The sequence below is a fragment of the Schistocerca gregaria genome, chromosome 4 (genome assembly GCF_023897955.1).
Source record: "Schistocerca gregaria isolate iqSchGreg1 chromosome 4, iqSchGreg1.2, whole genome shotgun sequence".
Taxonomy (NCBI): Eukaryota; Metazoa; Arthropoda; class Insecta; order Orthoptera; family Acrididae; genus Schistocerca; species Schistocerca gregaria.
Genome location: NC_064923.1, coordinates 292566936 through 292587861, shown reverse-complemented (window position 1 = coordinate 292587861; position 20926 = coordinate 292566936). Strand labels below are relative to the sequence as shown.

Here is a 20926-nt window from a genome sequence, read left to right as displayed (position 1 = left end):
GTCTTTCAGAAGGGGAAGAATGGAAGTTTCCGTGTGCCCTCGTATTCGATTTTGTGTTGAAGTTCAGTATAAACTGCACTGGCAGTGTAGTACTCCACTCCGTTTTAGTACTTCTAACATAGCCCTGCAGACCATTTCTCTATTAAAATTATCCGTTTAAATATACTTGTTTTCCCATTTATTTTTCCCTTTCGTGGGGAATAGAAGACAGCACTCACAACTGCATCCTCTGAGGAAGTCACAAACATGTTGCACTGTCCTTTCTCAGACTCCACATATTTCTGTCGTCAATTTTTCGCTAGTGCAAAGTTAGTGTTCCGTCCAGCTAGTTCGTCATGAGCAAGTTTGTTAAAAACCTTGAAAATATTAGATTTACAACTCCCCAAGTTCCTTTTCTAATGTGAATACTGTCCCAGCAAACATAAAGAAGACGGGCTAGCTACTATGCTATGGCCAGAACGTTGCTCTTCACTGTGACTCATTGTCATCAGTAAAGGAGAAAGAGTTACGGGACAAAACGAAACCAACCACACCGAAGTAGCGGATTATGACCACTATAGTCAAATTCACGAACGATGGCGGTTCGCGCTGGTCGTGGGATGGATGGGGATTCCATTTTTGCTGGCCCTAAGACAACAAGGAAAGAAGAAATGGGCATGTGAATGTTTGGAAAGAAGAACGACACACTTCATATTAATTCACTCTATAAAAAGCGATATCCCTTGCGGCGAAACATTAGTTAATAAAGTGTAGCGGGACAATGTTTAAAACATGACTGAAAATACGTTCACTAAATAGAGATAAGATCATCTATGTTTGACATGTCATCTAAAGTCGACATACAATTTTAAAATGTTAGAAATTAAGTAATATAGAATGCTATGCTTGTAACGTGCGTTGTTAATCTACATTGTTTAGCTCTGGTATTTACAGGGTCACAGAGAAAGCATGCTACGTTTCGGAGGGAAAAGACGTAATTGTAATGATCTGCACTACAACAGAAACAAGAAGCACAACTTAAGAAAAAATAATGTAACGTGTGTTCCAACTCACAAGCGATATTGAAGCGGATATTTCCTGTGACTTAGTATGGGCAGAGGTTATATTCGACAACCGGAATAATTAATAACTGGCTGATTGTACCCACTCCCGACAGTTGCTGAACAGTTTAAAGAAAACTTGAGTCTTATCACAAATAGGTACCCCACTCACACAATTATAGTTGGCAGTGACTTCAATCTACCCACCGTATGTTGACAAAAATACATTTTCAGACCCTATTGTAGGTAGAAAACAACTTCCGTAATTGTTATAAATGCTTTTTAAAAAATTATTTTGAACAATTAGTTGAGGAGGCCGTTCAAATTATAAATGGTTACGAAAACACACTTGACATTTTAGCCACAAATAATCCTGATCATCACGATACAGGGATTAGTGAAGAGTCGTAGCGAGGCTCAGTTCCATAACAAATAAATTCATCAAAACTTAACGCGAAATACCAGGTGATCAAAATGTCAGTATAAATTAGAAAACTGAATAAATCACGGAATAATGTAGATAGAGAGGTACAAATTGATACACATGCTTCGAATGACATGGGGTTTCGTTAAAACCAAAAAATACAAACGTTAAATGTCCGACAGATGGCGCTTCATCTGATCAGAATAGCAATAATGAGCATAAGAAAGTAAGACAAAGCAAAGATGATGATCTTTACAGGAAATGCTCAATATGTCCACCGTCATTCCTCAACAATAGATGTTGTCGAGGAATAATATTGTGAACAGCACTGTAAAGCATGTCCGGAGTTATGGTGAGGCATTGGCGTCGGATGTTGTCTTTCATCATCCCTAGAGATGTCGGTCGATCACGATACACTTGCGACTTCAAGTAACCCCAAAGCCAATAACCGCACGGACTGAGGTCTGCGGACCTGGGAGGCCAAGCATGACGAAAGTGGCGGCTGAGCACACCATTACCACCAAACGACGCGCGCAAGAGATCTTTCACGCGTCTAGCAATATGGGGTGTTCTTTTTGGTTCTACTAAAACCCCATGTCATTCCAAGCATGTGTTTCAATTTTTACCCCTCTATCTACATTATCCGTGGTTTATTAAGTTTTCAAATTTATACTGACTTTCTGACCATCCTGTATATCTATTTATAAAGGCAACTAAAAATTCGGTTGACGTATTTCTAAGACACAGCCTTCAATCCTTCCAAACTATGTATGTGAAGACTGTATGTGGCTTAAGTTCAAAGAAATAGTATCAACAGCACTCGAGAGATTCATACCAAATGAATTAATAAGAGACCGAACTGATCCCGCATGGTACACAAAACACGACAGAAAGCTGCTGCAGGCGCACCGAAAACGGCAAGTATAATTTAAGCAAGTATAATTAATTAATCCCTGGTAACAGCAGAAATACTGAATTTAATTGATGAAAGGAGAACATATAAAAATACAGTAAATGAAGCAGGCAAAAAGGAATACAAACGTCTCAAAAATGAAATCGACAGGAAGTGCAAAATGGCTAAGTAGGAATGGCTAGAGCACAAATGTAAGGATGTAGAGCCCTGTCTCTCTAGGGGTAGGATGGATACTGCCTAAAGGAAAATTAGAGACAAGAGAAAAGAGAACCTCTTGTATGACTATCAAGAGCTCAGAAGGAAACCCAGTTATAAGCAAAGAAGAGAAAGCAGAAAAGTGGAAGGAGTATATAGAGGGTCTATACAAGAGCGATGTACTTCAGGACAATATTATGGAAATGGAAGAGGATGAAGATGAAATGGGAGATATGATACTGTGTGAAGAGTTTGACAGAGCACTGAAAGACCTCAGCCGAAACAAAGCCCCGGGAGTAGACAACATTCCATTAAACTACTGACAGCTTTGGGAGAGCCAGTCCTGACAAAACTCTACCATCTGGCGAGCAAGATGTGTTAGACAGGTGAAATACCCTCAGACTTCAAGAAGAATATAATAATTGCAATCCCAAAGAAAGCAGGTGTTGACAGATGTGAAAATTACCGAACTATCAGTTTAATAAGTCATAGCTGCAAAATACTAAAGCGCGAATTCTTTACAGACGAATGGAAAAACTAGTAGAAGCCGACCTGGGGAAAGATCAGTTTGGATTCCGTAGAAATACGGGAACACGTGAGGCAATACTGACCCTACGACTTACCTTGGAAGCTAGATTAAGGAAAGGCAAACCTACGTTTCTAGCATTTGTAGGCTTACAGAAAGCTTTTGACAATGCTGACTGGAATACTCTCTTTCACATTCTGAAGGTGGCAGGGGTAAAATACAGGGAGCGAAAAGCTGTTTACAATTTGTACAGAAAGCAGATGGCAGTTATGAGTCGAGGGACATGAAAGGGAAGCAGTTGAACGAAATGTACAGTGTCTTGAACGGAGGATACAAGATGAACGTCAACAAAAGCAAAACGAGGATAATGGAATGTAGTCGAATTAAGTCTGGTGATGCTGATGGTATTAGATTAGGAAATGAGTCATTTAAAGTAGTAAATGCGTTTTGCTATTTGGGGAGCAAAATAACTGATGATGGTCGAAGTTGATAGAATGTAAAATGTAGACTGGCAATGGCAAGGAAAGCGTTTCTGAAGAAGAGAAATTTGTTACCATCGAGTATAGATTTGTCAGGAAGTCGTTTCTGAAAGTATTTGTATGGAGTGTAGCCATGTATGGAAGTGAAACATGGACGATAAATAGTTTGGACAAGAAGAGAATAGAAGCTTTCGAAATGTGGTGCTACAGAAGAATGTTGAAGATTAGATGGGTAGATTATATAACTAATGAGGAGGTATGGAATAGAACTGGGGAGAAGAGGAATTTATGGCACAACTTGACAAGAAGAAGGGACCGGTTGGTAGGAGATGTTCTGAGGCATCAAGGGATCACCAGTTCAGTATTGGAGGGCAGCGTGGAGGGTAAAAACCGTAGAGGGAGACCAAGAGATGAATACACTAAGCAGATTCAGAAGGATGTAGGTTGCAGTAGGTACTGGGAGATGAAGAATCGTGCACAGGATAGAGGATCATGGAGAGCTGCATCAAACCAGTCTCAGGACTGAAGACAACAACAACAATTTAGACGAAAGCAAAATCTCCAATATTGGCGAAGTTTTACTGAGGCTCGAAATTTGGTGCGGATTTCAATGCGAGACGCATTTAATGGTTTCCACAACGAAACTCTCACTAGAAATGTGGCGGAAAATCCAAAGAGATTCTGGTTCTGTGTTAAGTAAACCAGCGGAAAGGCTCAGTAAGCGATGATGATGATAAGGGGGAGGGGGAGACTAGGGACCCAATGCTTCGGAGTAGGTAAAATCGTGGCAAATGTCCGGCGTGAGAAATGTCCGCACACCGCGAGCTTGCGCCGCCTGGTTTCGTGACGGGGATTAAGGCAGTCAGTAGGCGTACTGCGTGCGTAGTTTCTTTTTCTAAGGGCGGTGTAGAGTCGCGCCGCGCAAGTGGCGGCTGGTCCTGCGTGACGCGCGACCGGAGGAAACTCGGCGCCAGGCGCGGCGGCGCCGCTCAGCCCATATCGATTGTGCCTCCGCCGGCGCCGCCGCCGCCGCCGCCGCTTTCACTCGAGATGCGAGCTGCGCGTCGCCGCTCAGTCGGCCGGAATCTTCGCCGCTTCCGCAGTCCCCACAAAAAACGCGCGCGACACGCCTGCCCTGCCGCAGATGGCGCAGTCGCTGCCGACGCTCCGAGTTCCGACTACCGTTTTCGAAGTCAACTCGCACGAAACACAAGCGAGACGCGGACAAGATACCAAACTTCGGAAGTCATACGTTACTATCCCGATATTTTGGATTCGTCGGTCTGTAGTCCTACTGCAGGAAATTCAAAATAGGAGGGCACCCGACAAGTGTAATTCGTACCTCGTTTTACCTCTGTCCTCACCTCGGGCGATGTTTGTCGATGTGAAAGGAATACGAATGAGTGCGAGTATAGCTCGCGCACTGGCGGTTCGGTTATTTACACAGATAGTTCATCAATCCCGGTAATCGACAAATTCGACGACTTTTGCATCAAAAAATGGTTCAAATGACTCTGAGCACTATGGGACTTAACTGCTGAGGTCATCAGTCCCCTATAACTTAGAACTACTTAAACCTAACTAGCCTAAAGTCATCAGACATCCTTGCCCGAGGCAGGATTGGAACCTGCGACCGTAGCGGTCGCGAGGTTCCAGACTGTAGCGCTTAGAACCGCTCGGCTACCCCGTCCGATGACTTTTGCTTCTTACCGATATCAATACTGGTAAGATACGAAAATATACAACGTAAATGGCTGTATCTTTTGACTAAATTGATTTAGATGCTTACGTTTACCTTAGCGTCAGTAGACAACAGACCTTAGGATGTGGCATAAATTTCAATCTGGTACAACTCCTTCCTGAGAAAAATGGGTCTTCAGGGAGGGAAGGATGGACAGACAGACTATAGGCTAACAAATGACAATTTTTTTCGTGTTATGTTACATACTTCACAATCTTCTGATTTTTTGTTTCCTTTGCTTGTCTTGCGAAACCTTGCCTTTTGCTGAATTTCGCGATTCCAGGTCAACGAAGAGTACCCTACACGTTTTGATAAGTTCGCGAACATAAAAATATTTGAAGTACATGCCTGTATCTTTTGATTGCATTGACGTAAAAGCTTTAGTTTTTTACGTCATCAAGGGACCATAGACATTGGTATGTGACATAAATTTGAACTTGGTACGTCTACCATCTGAGAAAGATGCTTTATAACAGTCTGACATCCAAATGGACAACGAAGTGATCCCATAACAGTCCTGTTTTTAGCAACTTAGGCAAGGTACTTTAATAAGCCGAACTGCGTCCCCCTTCAAAGTCCATATTAAACTGTAAGTTCAAAAATCGTTCAAATGGCTCTGAGTACTATGGGGCTTAACTTCTTAGGTCATCAGTCCCCTATAACTTACAACTACTTAAACCTAACTAACCTAAAGACATCAGACATCCATGCCCGAGGCAGGATGCGAGTCCAGACTGTAGCGCCTAGAACTGCTCGGCCACTCTGGCCGGCAAACTGTAAGTCTCCATACAACTGGCTACGTATGTCATTTCAGAAGTCGGAGGAAAGCAATGCCATACCACAACCATTACAACAAAGCCGGTTCGGTAACATTTTTCCTTACAAGCATCGTATTAGTTCTTTGTCTTGGAGCTTTTACTCCATTTACTCGTGTCATTTTACTTGACTCGTACATAAAATCCTGCTCCGTTGCTGAGTAGTAGCGTTCTCCTTTTTACCGCGTGTCACTGAAATGGCATCAGATGAAGAGCTGTGAGTGTACAAGATTTATTATTTACTAGCGGAGAAACCTAGCGTTGTCAGCTATATATTTCTAGCTGTGCGTCCACGCCCGTACCGCCAAACATCTGGCCTGGCGCGTAATGTTCATCACATCTCATCTCCTGAACTGTGTCATACAATGACATAATTTTATAAATACATTTACAGAGATATACAGATATTGTCTGCAAAATGTGTTCAAATGAAATTAGTAGCAATGAAGTAATAAATTTAAACGACATGCATGATGCGTCGCAGGCCGTGTGGCCGAGCGGTTCTAGGCGCTACAGTTTGGAGCCGCGCGACCGCTACGGTCGCAGGTTCGAATCCTGCCTCGGGCATGGATGTGTGTGATGTTCTTAGGTTAGTTAGGTTTAAATAGTTCTAAGTTTTAGGGGACTGATGACCTCAGAAGTTAAGTCCCATAGTGCTCAGACCCATTTGAATCATGATGCGTCAGCTTTTCCGCATCACTTGTTTATGACGCCTTACCCCTTGAACTGCATGTTGCAGTTACATTGAGTTGTATATGTCTGTAAAATGTGTCGCGAACACAATTAGTTGCAAACAAGTAATAAATTATATCATGCCTAACGCGGCAGCTTCACCAAATAAACAACGGAAATGTAGTAAACGATAAACATAATTTTTCAGGGGTTGTCAGCGACAAAACATTCCCTGAATGTTTACACATAATTTCAAAGTTTGTTGCAAGTCGCTATGTTCTCTCATTCTGAAATACTGGGTGAATTAAGTCTGGGATTTCACGCGTCTTTGGCTACGCTTATTTTCACCCCTTCCCCTTTAATAGCTTGGGGGGGGGGGGGAGGGGTTCTTACCCTTCACGACGATTGTCGCCTGATAGTAAGGCATGTGTGAAGCAGGTTTGGTTGAAATTGGTCCAGTGGTTCAGGAGGAGATGGGAAACACACACACTTTATTATTGTGCAGGTTGTAGCAGAACTTCAGAGAAAAATTTTCAAAGGTGGTAATATGGATCGTAATGACATACTTGGGCTCTAAATTATTTAGCATACGAGCTATGAGCACTATATTTTCGCTACTGAGAAACACATATCTTGTGCTGGAAAAAAGGGGGTCCTAACTCTTAAGCTGTGCACTTTTGAGTCTGTTTGTATTCACTCGCGTCGGTCGTCTGCTGACGTAGCCCATAACGCCAAATTTCGCCGCACTGTCCTAACGGATACGTTCGTCCAACGTCTCACATAGATTTCTGTGGTAATTTGGCGCAGTGTTGCTTGTCTGTTAGCACTGACAACTGTACGCTGCTCTCGGTCGTTAAGCGAAAGCCGTCTGCCACCGCGTTGTCCATAGTTAGGGGTAATGCCTGAAATTTGGTATTCTCGGCACTCTCTCGACAATGTATACCTCTGAATGTTAAATTACCTAACGATTTACGAAATACGTAGAACGACCCATGTGTCTAGCTCCAGTTACCACTCCGCGTTCAAAGTCTGTTCATTCTCGTTGTGAGGCCATAATCACGCCGGAAACCTTTCCTCATGAACCATCTGACTACAAATGACAACTCCGCCAATGCACTGCCCTTTTATATCTTGTGTTCCTGATACTACCGTCATCTGTGTATGTTCATATCGCTATCCCATGACTTTTGTCATCTCATCGTATGCCCTATTTACCTTGTTATCGTAATATGTGAAGGATACGGAAGGGAATCAACCATGTCGTTTCAAAGGAACAGTCCCGACATTCGCCTCAAGCAATCAGGGAAATCACGAAAAACCTAAATCCAGATGGGATTTCAACCGCCAACTTCAATACGAGTCCAGTGTCTTACGACTGCACCAGTTCGCTCGATACCAATACATGCTTCTTGTTCTCAGTACACCAGTCGTAATTTAATTTCAGAATATTTCTCGGACAACTTAAATCACTAGGTATCACATGGAGTGTATTAGATACACTTTCTGTTCCGCAGTGAGAAGATTCTCAAACATGTAGAACATGTCACAAAAAAGATACGTAATACATATTTACAAAAAAAGCGTGATGCTAATGTGTCTTCAACAAATCCCAAGTGAAATGTTTCTCTCGAATGTGGAGTAAGTCAAAAAAATTCTATTTTTTTTTCTTTTAAGAGGTAATAATAAACTTGTTTCGAAACTTGTAAGTTTTCAATAAATTAAGGAGCGTATGCTGTTGCATCCATGCTTCATCTAAGAGAGACATAGTTTACAATATTTACTTAGATTGAGCACTTCACTACGCCAAAGATGTGCAGAAGTCATATTTTGTGTAACACGTCATTTAATGTTACGAATTATATATACACACCGCTCGTTTCTATTAAGAAATTCGCCTGTGGAGTAAGTTGACCGCCAATAAATCCTTTAGGCTCCTCTTAAACTTAACGTTATTAATAGTTACACTCTTTATGGCTACTGGCTAGTTACTGAAAATTTGTGTTCCTGATTATTTACACCTTTGTGGATAAGTAACTTTAAATCTTCTTGACAGATTTCAGTAAGGAATAAACATATTGGCAAGAACCTTCAACAGGCCTCTGCAGGACGTTCTTCGGTTCACACTCAAACAATTCGCATCACACAATTGTGGACAAGGAAAAACTGAGGTTAATGTCGAGGCAAGATAATACACAGTTGAAATGGATGGTGTAAAGAGACTTGCCGCTACGCTGAGATATTTCCAGCTGCCGCTCTTCTTGTATCGATAGTAGGGTCGGTCTTTCTGGCTCGCCTTCCTCCTCCCCTCCCCTCTTCTCTCTCATTGTAATCGTCTGGGCCCCGCCCCCTTTCTGTTTGCGAACACAATTTGGACCCGAGCCCGCCCGCATCCACTAATTAGTCCGCAACCGACGTATCCGAGTTCCTCGCGGAGCACAATACCATTAATGAGCTCGCAACCCGACAGGATCCCACGTCTTCCGTCGCTCAGCCGAAGAAGAGAATCGCGGCCACCTTTAAGCACAAGCAGAGCCTGACGAGAGAGTTGGGAAAATTCTACAACCCGTCCTGTATTCAGGGCTTTGCCGGATCCCAAACACAGTCTTAATACGTATCATTTCCGTTGTCCTTGCTCACCCTGTCGAGATTCAGAGCAAAATGAACTTTTAACTGAAAGACACACTTCTTGTCGACCAGAATTCAAGTCTTTTCGTAAGGATACCACATTGAGAGTGGCTGTTTAAGACTCGTAAAACAGATTTCTGGCTCTAAAACTGTTCCTTTATGCTTAGCTCAGTAGTGTGTTTAGAGCAGGGGTCTCCAAACCTTTTAGTCCGCGAGCCACATTGACTGCTCCACGATGTCATAAGGGCCAAAAACTACCTAGTGGGGTTAAAGCACCCTAGCACTCCATGATCACCGTATTGTAAGGCTAAAGGAAAGATGAAATCCCAAAAATCTAAGGTTGTGGGAATAGTTAGCACTGAAACGAACTACTATTTTTATTTAATTACATAATTTTGATTGGTGGATGTACCTGACCGAAATTCTGGCGTATTTCACCGACAAGGAAGTATGTCACTGCACATTCTTCGCGAAAGCGTCCTGCAAAGTTAACGAAATCTCAAAATCATTGTTAGCAACACTATTACTGCAAGACGTAACAGAGGCAGAGTATGTCAACGCATTATTTCAAGCGGCACAACAATAAGTTATGTAGTCTTGTAGCGATAGGCCTCGAAACTCAATTGTTGGCAGTATAGGTACCACCTCAAATATTTGGCGGGCCGGATACCGGGGATGTCTGGCCAGCTAATGCGGGCCGGTTTGCCGGCCCTCGCAGGCTGTTTCGGCCCGCGGGCCGTATTTGGAGACCCCTGGTTTAGAAAATATGAACGAGGGTGTGTTGAAAAGTAACTCTTCCGAATATATTTCGTGAAAATTCTTTGTTTTTTCAACTAAAACAACCGTTGTTGACATTCTACATCTTTATTCTTCACGTCTACATATTTATTCCTCGATATAGTCACCCTGACGACGAAAATATTTCTCCCACCGAGTGACCAGTTCATTGATACCGTCACTGCAGAATGTTTGTTGGCGGAGCGAACCCTCACCTCTGCTTAAATCCTCGAAGGCGTTCTTTTAAGTTCTGGAAACAGATGAAAATCGGATAGGGCAAGTCAAGCCTGTATATAGGATGGTCGATGACATTGAACCCAAGGCGTCGCATTGTTGCAAATGTCGCAGCGTTCGTGTCTGGTCTGACATTGCCAAGCTAAAGGAGAGGGCGCTCCATGTGTGGACAAACTCTTCGAATTCGAAACTCAACCACTGCACGCGTTTCTCACGCGCCAGCATAGTTCAGTTACACACAACCATGCTACACACTACAGTTCAAAGCCCTAGCGGCAGAGGGCTGCAGATGTGTAGACATAAAGAACAAAAAGATGCAGAATGTCAACAACGTTTATTAAAAAATGTTTTCAGCGTTTTCAGATATCAAATTGAGAAGCATTACTTTCAGTACTGTTCGCATTTGAAGATATCGATGATTACACTCCCATCAACGTCGTTCTTTAGCATCAACCAACCTTGGCCTTAATTTCGACATCGTCAACGATATGCACATCAGATTGAGCAATGCTTGGTTTAGATATGTAGGGGAGGATGGTTTTTTATCTGTTTATTTTTATGAAAGAATCGCAAAATTTGCCCACAGTTACAAATGTGTTCCATTTATTCTTGGCTAATTTACTGAAAGCCTAAGTACCTTTACTCCAGCGATATGTCATTATAATTCCTGCAAAGTTAATATTTCACCTATTTAGTGTAACAGTTATGATTCATAACCTGTACGTGTTGCGTTTATCACACATACTGATCTCAAACATAGACTTGCCCCCTCAGGTGTGCGTGTATTTTTGCACAGTTGCATTTTCACGTTCGGTAACGTTAAGCTGTTTCTCATTGTCATACGAAAGGGATATGCCACCTGCGAAATTGTATAAACATTAAATATGGAAAGTGCCATGAGGTAGGTCTGAAATCACTATCCAAGTAGCACTCTGTTGTCGGCTGTGTGTCATTGTTAATCCCGTTTTTACCCAACACAGCAGCTAGTGAATCAGGGACCAGACAGAGCAGCAATGTTACAGACGCGCCTAATTTGTAAATCGGCCTTTCAATCGTTCCAGCACTTGCTGCTTGCGCATTTTACTTACAGCATAGTGCGCAGCTACTAGACTCGATCCTTCAGTTAATATTTTCGCGACATGTGAGGAAGGAATTTAAACTGTAACGCGTTGCCTCTCGTATGTACATTCGACTGTTAAGTTTCCAGCACGAGGTCTCGTACCGCTCTTGTAACGTTTTCAACTGCCCAAAACAAAAACTGAATTCGCTTTGAGCCAATTAACCCAAGAGCAGTGTTCTCTCCGTGACGGTAACATACGCATCCTGGCTGATGCGTCGTGGCACAGGAGATGAACAGGAAGAGGTATGCGGCTAGCAATCAGTGAAATTGCAGGCTTGCAGTCTGTCAGTCACAGCGTGACACAGATTCTAGCTGTCTGAGGAGCGGACGCGGCATAATTGCGCGCGCTCTCTCTCTCTCTCTCTCTCTCTCTCTCTCTCTCTCTCTCTCTCTCTCTCTCTGCCAGCAGAAAATGATTAAAGGTATATTTCTAACTGTCAAAAGTTGTGTAGACTCTCGTCTTTACGGTGTACGCAGCTGCACAGAAGTGCAAATTGATTTTTACTCCATTGTCTCGCGATCTCGCCCACTCGATGTAAGCTGCTACGACGTTCCTTTCATTTAACTTCTTGCTACGGTTTATATCTTCAAAAAGTTTGTTCGCCGGTCTCGGGCTCGGATTAATTGACTGTTCGTATTTCATGAATGAAAGGAGAAATTATCTTCGCGGCTTGTAAAAAATTTGTACCAGAGTGGATTTCGGAGCAGGTTCCCTGCTTAGCGCGAGGGACCTCAAACCGAATAAGTTCCTCTTGTGTTACTACACGCATATACCTCGTGAGAGGTCGTCTGATTGTTTTGTTCGGTAGTAAGCGGACGGTAACAATCTACGCCGGAGTGTGTCTTGGAGGTAAGCATCGATGTCATCATTAAGGCGGCAGCTCGCGCGAATCTCGGACTATTACAGATTTTCGTCTATCATAACAGAAGGAATATCACTGCCGTAACTGCGCCAGTGAATGGACTAGTCGTTCGAAAAACATTGAAGTTCGGCATTCAGTATGTCAGAAGTAGGAAGATTAGGTTTTAACTTATTGTCAACGATGTGATCATTAGACACGGAGCACAGGGGAGAAGGAAACATCTCTGTATTTGCCGTAGGCTATTTAAGGAAATTACGGACAACATAAATCTTGCTGGTCGGACAAGATCTGAACCGCCGACCTCTCGGAGGCGAGTCTTGTCTTCCCACAGCGCCATCTATATCGGTGTTAAGTTCTGGTTGGAGCTTTCAACACCTTCAACATGTTACAGACTATGCCGAGAACAACGGCTGTTCACACGGCCTACTACTCTTCAGCGATTGTCACGCCATACACCCATTCCGAGTAAGCGGTCAAGATTTCTCCTCACCCCTCCCCTTCCCCCCCTCCATCCCCCCACCCCTCCCTACGCACACGAACCGAGCACGTAAATACATGCGCGTTTGACATACCAGATGCCTCCAGAACATGTATCTCCGTCACGTCCAACCCCACGTGTGCTACATAGTCAATTACGCGCTTGAGATGGTAGTGGCGTGTTAGACATGCTGTAATGGGCGCATCTTCCACATCGTTCTTTCAATTAAATCATACGTCGTTTCTGAATAATTCGTAGTTTTAGTTTGTGTCGCCCAAAGATTGGTAATATTTAATTTCAAAAGATGATTTAAAACAACCAGTTACTGCGAAGTAGCAACGTAGTAATTCCGCATTTTCCGACTCCTTTTCCGCTTTCCTGACATCTCAGCTTATTTAAAATTCTACCTCTACATGGATACTCGGCAAATCACATTTAAGTGCTTGGCAGAGGGTTCATCGAACCACCTTCACAATTATCTATTATTCCAATCTCATATAGCGCGCGGAAAGAACGAACACCTATATCTTTCCGTACGAGCTCCGATTTCCCTTATTTTATCGTGGTGATCGTTCCACCGTATGTAGGTCGGTGTCAACAAAATATTTACGCATTCGGAGGAGAAAGTTGGTGACTGGAATTTCGCAACGAAACCCCCCCCCCTCCTTTTTTTTTAATGATTTCCAGCCAAAATCCTGTATCATTTCTGTGGCACTCCCTCCCATACTTAGGGATAATACAAAACTTGTCATTCTTTGAACTTTTTCGATGTATTCCGTCAGTCCTACCTGGTAAGGATCCCACACTGCGCAGCAGTATTCTAAACGAGAACGGACAAGCATAATGTAGGCAGTCTCCTTAGTAGGTCAGTTACTTTTTCTAAGTGTCCTGCCAATAAAATGCAGCCTTTGGTTAGCCTTCCCCACAACATTTTCGATGTGTTCTTTCAAATTTAAGTTGTTCGTAATTCTAAAACCCAGGTATTTAGTTGAATTTACGGCTTTTAGATTAGACTGATGTATCGTGTAACCGAAGTTTGAGTTCCTCTTAGTACTCATGTGGATGACCTCACACTTTTCATTATTTAGGGTCAACTGCCACTTTTCGCACCATTCAGATATTTTTCTTTATCGTTTTGCAGTTTGTTTTGATCTTCTGATTTTATTAGTCGATAAACGACAGCGCCATCTGCAAACTACTGAAGACGGCTGCTCTGATTGTCTCCCAAATCGTTTATATAGATAAGGAACAGCAAAGAGCCTGTAACACTAACTTGGGGAACGCCTGAAATCACTTTTGTTTTACTCGATGACTTTCCGTCAATTACTACGAACTGTGACCTCTCTGATAGTAAATCGCAAATCCAGTCACATAATTATCACCTTTATACTCGCCCTGGCATTGATAACGAGCGAGCAATCAGAAAATCTTCTTTAAAAAAATTAAAACTGCAAATAGGTCTTACACTGCTAATAGTAGTCATTTCTGTATATTTCTTTATAATCGTTAACTGTTAATTCAGATCCTTTCGAAGCGTGCAAGTTACATGGTATGTGTGACTTCATAAATTTTGTTGGTGTAGTTACAGTTTTCGAGGCTTTGTCACAAGCTGTCAGCTTTGAATTACGGCTCATTTATTCGCAAATCACTAAGGTCAATTTCAGTCACCGTTACACAGGAACCTGTGGCCGAATTTTCAGGGGAGGGCGATGATACGCCACACTTCCTTACACGTAGTGTGAGCTACTGATGCAAGAGGCCATTAGTGACATACACTAAGCGGAATGTTCCGCCTTTTTTGTTACAGAAACCAGAGAGTGCACCGAGCAGGAGTTCCGCTGTAACAACGGCCGCTGCATTCCCTCGCACTGGCAGTGCGACAACGAGAAAGACTGCGCTGACGGCAGCGACGAGATCCCTCAAGTGTGTCGTAAGTAGAGAACCCTGTCGCTCGCCCTCTTCTCTCTCTCTCTCTCTCTCTCTCTCTCTCTCTCTCTCATGAGTCGCCCAACTAGTAATCTTCCAGCCCCTCTCATCATACTTCTTTAGCTGTTTGCTTACTCTAATAAACGAAGGCCGTCCTTCATCGCTAGTGAACCATCCTCAGTACGGGAAGTCAACTCCACCCAAGATGACTGTGGTGTCATCGACCTCATAGAATACACACTTATTTGTAGTCTCCCTTCGTAAAAGCAAACGGACCGTAGTGAAACAATCACGGCTCCATAACCATTATTGAAACATATTAATAATCTGTCGGGACCTGCACCGGTTAATATGACAGTGAGGCAGGAGACATACAAACTTCAATTTCATTGAATCATAGCTTTCAAATTCTAAAGGTGGTAGGGGTAAAATACAGGGAGCGAAAGGCTATTTACAATTTGTACAGAAACTAGATGGCGGTTATAAGAGTGGAGGGGCATGAAAGGGAAGCAGTGGTTGGGAAGAGAATGAGACAGGGTTGTTGCCTCTCCCCGATGTTATTCAATCTGTATATTGAGCAAGCAGTAAAGGTAACAAAAGAAAAATTCGTAGTAGGTATTAAAATTCATGGATGGAGAATAAAAAACTGAGTTTCGCCGATGACATTGTGATTCTGTCAGAGACAGCAATGGACCTGGAAGAGCAGTTGAACGGAATGGACAGTGTCTTGAAAGGAGGATATAAGATGAACATCAACAAAAGCAAAACGAGGATAATGGAATGTAGTCGAATTACGTCGGGTGATGCTGAAGGAATTAGATTAGGAAATGAGACACTTAAAGTAGTAAAGGAGTTTTGCTATTTAGGAAGTAAAATAACTGATGATGGTCGAAGTAGAGAGGATATAAAATGTAGACTGGCAATGGCAAGGAAAGTGTTTCTGAAGAAGAGAAATTTGTTAACATTGAATATAGATTTATGTATCAGGAAGTCGTTTCTGAAAGTATTTGTTTGGAGTGTAGCCATGTATGGAAGTGAAACATGGACGATAAACATTTTGGACAAGAAGAGAATAGAAGCTTTCGAAATGTGGTGCTACAGAAGAATGCTGAAGATGAGATGGGTAGATCACGTAACTAATGAGGAGGTATTGAATAGGATTGGGGAGAAGAGAAGTTTGTGGCACAACTTGACTAGAAGAAGGGATCGGTTATTAGGACATGTTTTGAGGCATCAAGGGATCACAAATTTAGCATTGGAGGGCAGCGTGGAGGGTAAAAATCGTAGAGGGAGACCAAGACATGAATACACTACGCAGATTCAGAAGGATGTGGGTTGCAGTAGGTACTGGGAGATGAAGCAGCTTGCACAGGATAGGGTAGCATGGAGAGCTGCATCAAACAAGTCTCAGGACTGAAGACCACAACAACAATATAGCTATGGTTTAACCTATATTTCTAATGTAAGCTTAGTGCTCTCTCATGTGGCGGGACAGGAGTTACTCGAAGAGTTTGAGTGGACAAAGTGTCGGTGAACTGTGATGAAGATCGGCGTAGAGCTTAGTAGAAATACCAGAATTATTAGACTTTCTTTTCTTTCTCCGAAAGAGGGTTCGGTCTCTTGTTGTTGTGTTTGGAAATGTCACAGCCGAAACCTACCAGCGAAATAACTGGGAGGAAACGGCGGAAGTACGAAACTTAATACTATGCAGTACAAGACAAGAGGTTTCACGTAAAAAACCTATCGCTAACTGGCTCGCCAGCTCGCAGTCCTAGCCTGCACCTGTTGCGGAACGCAGGCATCGCTCTAGAACATAATCATTTATTTCGATGCACGTCGCCGTAGTTCTCTGTGGAAAAAATAGGCTGTTATTCCCCAGGAAACCATTCATTGCTTGTTTCAATACAGCAAAAAAAAGTAGGAATCACTATAGAGCCAAAAAGCGGTGCAGTCCCGTAATTGGCTTCATTTCATGAGACAAATAAGCGTAACCTAAAATTTCTGTAAGATATTCGAATGCACTTAATCACTTCGAGAAAATTTGCTTTCAGTTCTTCTTCACCAAAATATCTCCACCCACCTCTTGCAGTTTTGTAGTAACACCACAGAATATTTGCCGCCAGATTTTCGCTTGACAGCTTACACAACCACACATGTTCTCTGACAATTTTTCTTTTCTTCCTTGCTTCTCCTTCTACCTTCAGTAGTAATATGCTAGGATTTTTATTTCACAATTACATGTACTTTCTGTAAGCAACACCCTTTTGTAAAGTTTCGTTGTCGGATTCTCTTCCGCGGTCTGTGTCTTACACGCTTAGAATCCATCACCAGCCATACATGTGAATCACTTTTTGTCGTCTGTACTCTTTCCATGCAGCTCCTTTTCCACAGTTCAGCAGGTACCGTAGTAGCACTGTATTTTGTCGAGTGTTACAGCTGCTTTGTTAATGTTCAGTTCTTCGCTAGACCCTCCTTCCAGGAGGACTGTCTAACATATTTTGTAGTACTTATCGTGGAATTTTAGTAATTAAACGCTGCACTTCATAATGTGCACAGTTTTATTCACAATTGAGACACGAAGTACCTCAGGTTTGTCATCCTCGAGATTGTCAGAGACATCAGTAGTAGTCATGCATGTTCATTTGCCTCCTGTAACACCTTCCTTCTGTTGAGTTATAAAGGTATTACACGAAACGTCCTTTGCAACTCTTGAATGTGATGTTTATGATGTTCAAAGATAAATATTTATTTGTCATACCTCTGTAGTGCCTTAAATTGTACTGCGTTTTCAATCAAAAACGCTAATCTGTGTGCATGATTCAGATAATTATGCCATAGGGTACATTTCGAACTGCAAGCTTCGTAAACAATTCAGATCGCAGCGCTAAGCAATTAGCAATCGTAATGTGTTGTTTGGTTGTAGCTTCAGCGGTAAGCCTGTTAAAAGCGGACGCATTCTGCAGTACTCTGTGTAAGAGAGTGTCAGCTTGCCAAGCATCTAGTTCCCCAGACTTACAACGCATGTGTTGGTGGCATCATCTCTCTGCTGTGGTATGAGTGATTTGGCGGGGTGGGGAGGGATGGGGTGGGTGAGAGTGAGTGAGTGAGTGAGTGAGTGAGTGGGACAGTCGGCGAGTGAATGAATATGTGTGTGTGTGTGTGTGTGTGTGTGTGTGTGTGTGTGTGTGTGTGTGTGTGTGTGAGAGAGAGAGAGAGAGAGAGAGAGAGAGAGAGAGAGAGAGAGAGAGAGAGAGTGTGTTTATCACGTAGTTAACAAAAAGGAACAAGAAGAGTGTAGCACATTGCCTAAAATAAACATAAACCAACATTAAACTTTTTTGGCGAAGTCGATGATCATTAGTTATTTAAAGCAGCTTTAGTTTGCTCAACAGCAGATAGATACAAAAATGGTCAATGTTGGATTCGGCATCAGAAGCTTTATTGTGCTTCAAATAACATGTCACCCTTTGTGAGAGAATCGAGCACAGTTCCTGTATGATGACCACATAGATCTCTACTCTGACACCTTTTCGCATGTACAGAAGTAGAAAGGGCATTTGGGATAACCTCATGATTTAGCCACCAGCTCTTGATAGGTTAGAAAGGTAAATCTGTCTGCTGTACCACTCGTGGTCCAATTGGACAGAGTACTCACTCACTTTCCTCCGACCTTGGCAATGACTTATCCAGCCAGTTAAAGGGGAACCTACACTTCAAACCTATACAGGTATCAAACACTGCCAGAGGTGAAACAGGCGATAAGCGAGAGATAAAAATCCTAGGACTGATAGCGGATCGAACTCCAGACCTTTGGATTCTGTAGTCTAGCACTCCACCACTTAACCACCGAGCGCAAATTTACAACCCGCAAAACAATGACGTGTGAAATGGAAAGATGAGTCCTAAGGTCTTGGTGGTTGAGTCGGTACTGATCTTCAACGCCCATAGCCTGTGAACTCTCAGCTTTCCTACACGCTGAGGGTACCGTGTGTGTGTGTGTGTGTGTGTGTGTGTGTGTGTGTGTGTGTGTGTGTGTGTGTGTGTGCGCGCGCGCAAGGGCGTTGCAGCGGCGCGCGAAGAGTACGAGCCGAGATACGAGACGGCGGTATGGAGTGCGGCGTCGCCAAGTTGGTGGTGGTCCTGTTGCAGAAGCGCATGTGTGCGGGCGCAACCAGTGGACGTGCGAGCCGGGCATCTGCATCTCGTCGGCGTGGCGCTGCGACGGCCAGCCTGACTGCCCCAACTTCTCTGACGAGGAGGGCTGCAGTAAGTTGACTTCCAGCCGGGGGCGCGCCGCCGCGTCACAGTCCTTCGCCGGCAGCCGCCGCCTCGCGCACCTCTGCGCACGACCGCCCTCGCTGTACGGCTGAACGAGAGAACGCTGCTATCTCTGCTCGTTTCCGAGAGGAACATTAATGGCACTGGCGGTCGTGGCGGAGTGCGCGGGTGGCGGCGGCGGTGCCGGCGTGGGCGTCTGCTGGCGCGGCGAGCGCCCCCACGTGCTAACGCACCGTGCTCAGTGTACCTTGCTCCTCTTTCAGAACAAAAAAAGTGCGCCTCGGACGAGTTCACCTGCCGAACGGCGCCCGGGGAGTGCGTGCCGCTCGCATGGATGTGCGACGACAACCCGGACTGCTCTGACGGTTCCGACGAGAAGGCGTGCAGTAAGCTCTCTCATCCACACACACAAACACTGCATGTTGCCTGGGCAGCTTTTTTTTAGGCATGCGTAGCAGCCGCTCACGTCTCTGTTCTACCAATAGTTTCTCAACACGAGAGAGGAAGGGAAAGGAAAGGTATTAAATGCAACAGATTTCAGATAGAACGGTTAAAAACAGTTCCTGCTATACGCCGACAGACTAGGATCTTCTGTCAAATTCACTTCTGACAAGGAGACGGCACGACCGTGGGGCCCGGGATTTGTCCGAAATTGTGTGTGGTGAAAGAGGACCGCTAACACCTCACGTGGTTAAAATATTAGGAAGCACTACTCGGAAAATCCCGAGAAAAATCGATCCAAAGTTTCTTAGGTGCCTTATGAGTACAAAATGTTAGTCCATTGCCGAGCCGCTGTCTGGCCTACATGGTTAGCGGTCGGACCCTTACGCCAGAGGTCTAGAGTTCGATTCCTCCTCAGGCACTTCTTTCTTCTTCGGTTGCTTGCAAAATTGCAGCGCATTGTTACGGAAGAATCGTGAAATTTATTCCCGGGAAGACTGTATAAAATTAATTCTATAATTCACCATCAGTTATCGTCACCAATATTCCGAGACATGATTCAATATTCCTGGTTTGCCACAAAATTATCAGAAACTCAAAACATTTTCGTAAATGTTAATGAGGCATATTTTTGTAAAGATTTATTGCAAACGCCCTGTGATTGTAGAAAATTCGCTTTTATATGTTGCGCAAGACGTCGCAAAAATTATTGCTTTGTTTGTTTTTACGATAATTACCACTGAGGTTCTTGTTTGTAATTATTATATGTATAAAAATTGAATGTTTCCAAATCAGAATTTCTTATTCTGATTAAAAAACCCAATGATTCTCCTTATATACTTCACAATGAAAATTGGAAAACCCACCGCTATGAATTGTGTTGTTGGACAAAAAGAAAATTTTCATTCAATAATGTTACTTACTTGTTAAAGATAATGTAGGTTTGGGAAACTTTCTGAATAATTGGTGGGATAACAAAACAAAATGAAACAGAAGGGAAAATGTGCCACAGAAGGAATAGAGTAAGAGTCCGAGCCCTAAACATCTAGGCCAGATGGCGGCTCGGCAATGGACTACCATTTTATACTCACAAGGCAGCTAAGAAACTTTGGATCGATTTTTCCCGGGATTTTCCGGTTAGTGCGTCCTAATATTTTAACCACGTGAGGTGTTAGGGGTCCTCTTTCACCACACACAATTTCGGACAAATCCCCGACCCCACGTTCGTGCCGTATCCTTGTGAGCTACGAAAGACAAGAACAACAGTGTTGCTTATAATTGCGTGTAGTTCGCGACCTACATCTACAGCAGGCAGCTGAGAATGACTGCGTGGGTGAGAAGGGAAGTGGGAAACCGTACTTCCCCTCGCTGCCTTCGCA

At 43.4% G+C, this 20926-nt stretch overlaps 1 protein-coding gene across 8 annotated transcripts in view; it reads left to right on the top strand.

The window, feature by feature from the left end:
• The window catches only part of LOC126267419 (very low-density lipoprotein receptor), a 568113-nt gene that overhangs the window by 520661 nt on the left and 26526 nt on the right, over positions 1 to 20926 (top strand). For 4 of the 8 annotated variants that reach the window (XM_049972661.1, XM_049972659.1, XM_049972666.1 and 1 more), the window contains 2 exons: positions 14710 to 14832; positions 19370 to 19492. In XM_049972661.1, coding sequence (XP_049828618.1) covers positions 14710 to 14832; positions 19370 to 19492 — 246 coding nt within the window. Of the gene's footprint in view, positions 1 to 14709; positions 14833 to 18977; positions 19095 to 19369; positions 19493 to 20926 lie in introns of all 8 variants that reach the window. The other 4 variants (XM_049972662.1, XM_049972660.1, XM_049972667.1 and 1 more) reach the window with 1 other exon arrangement.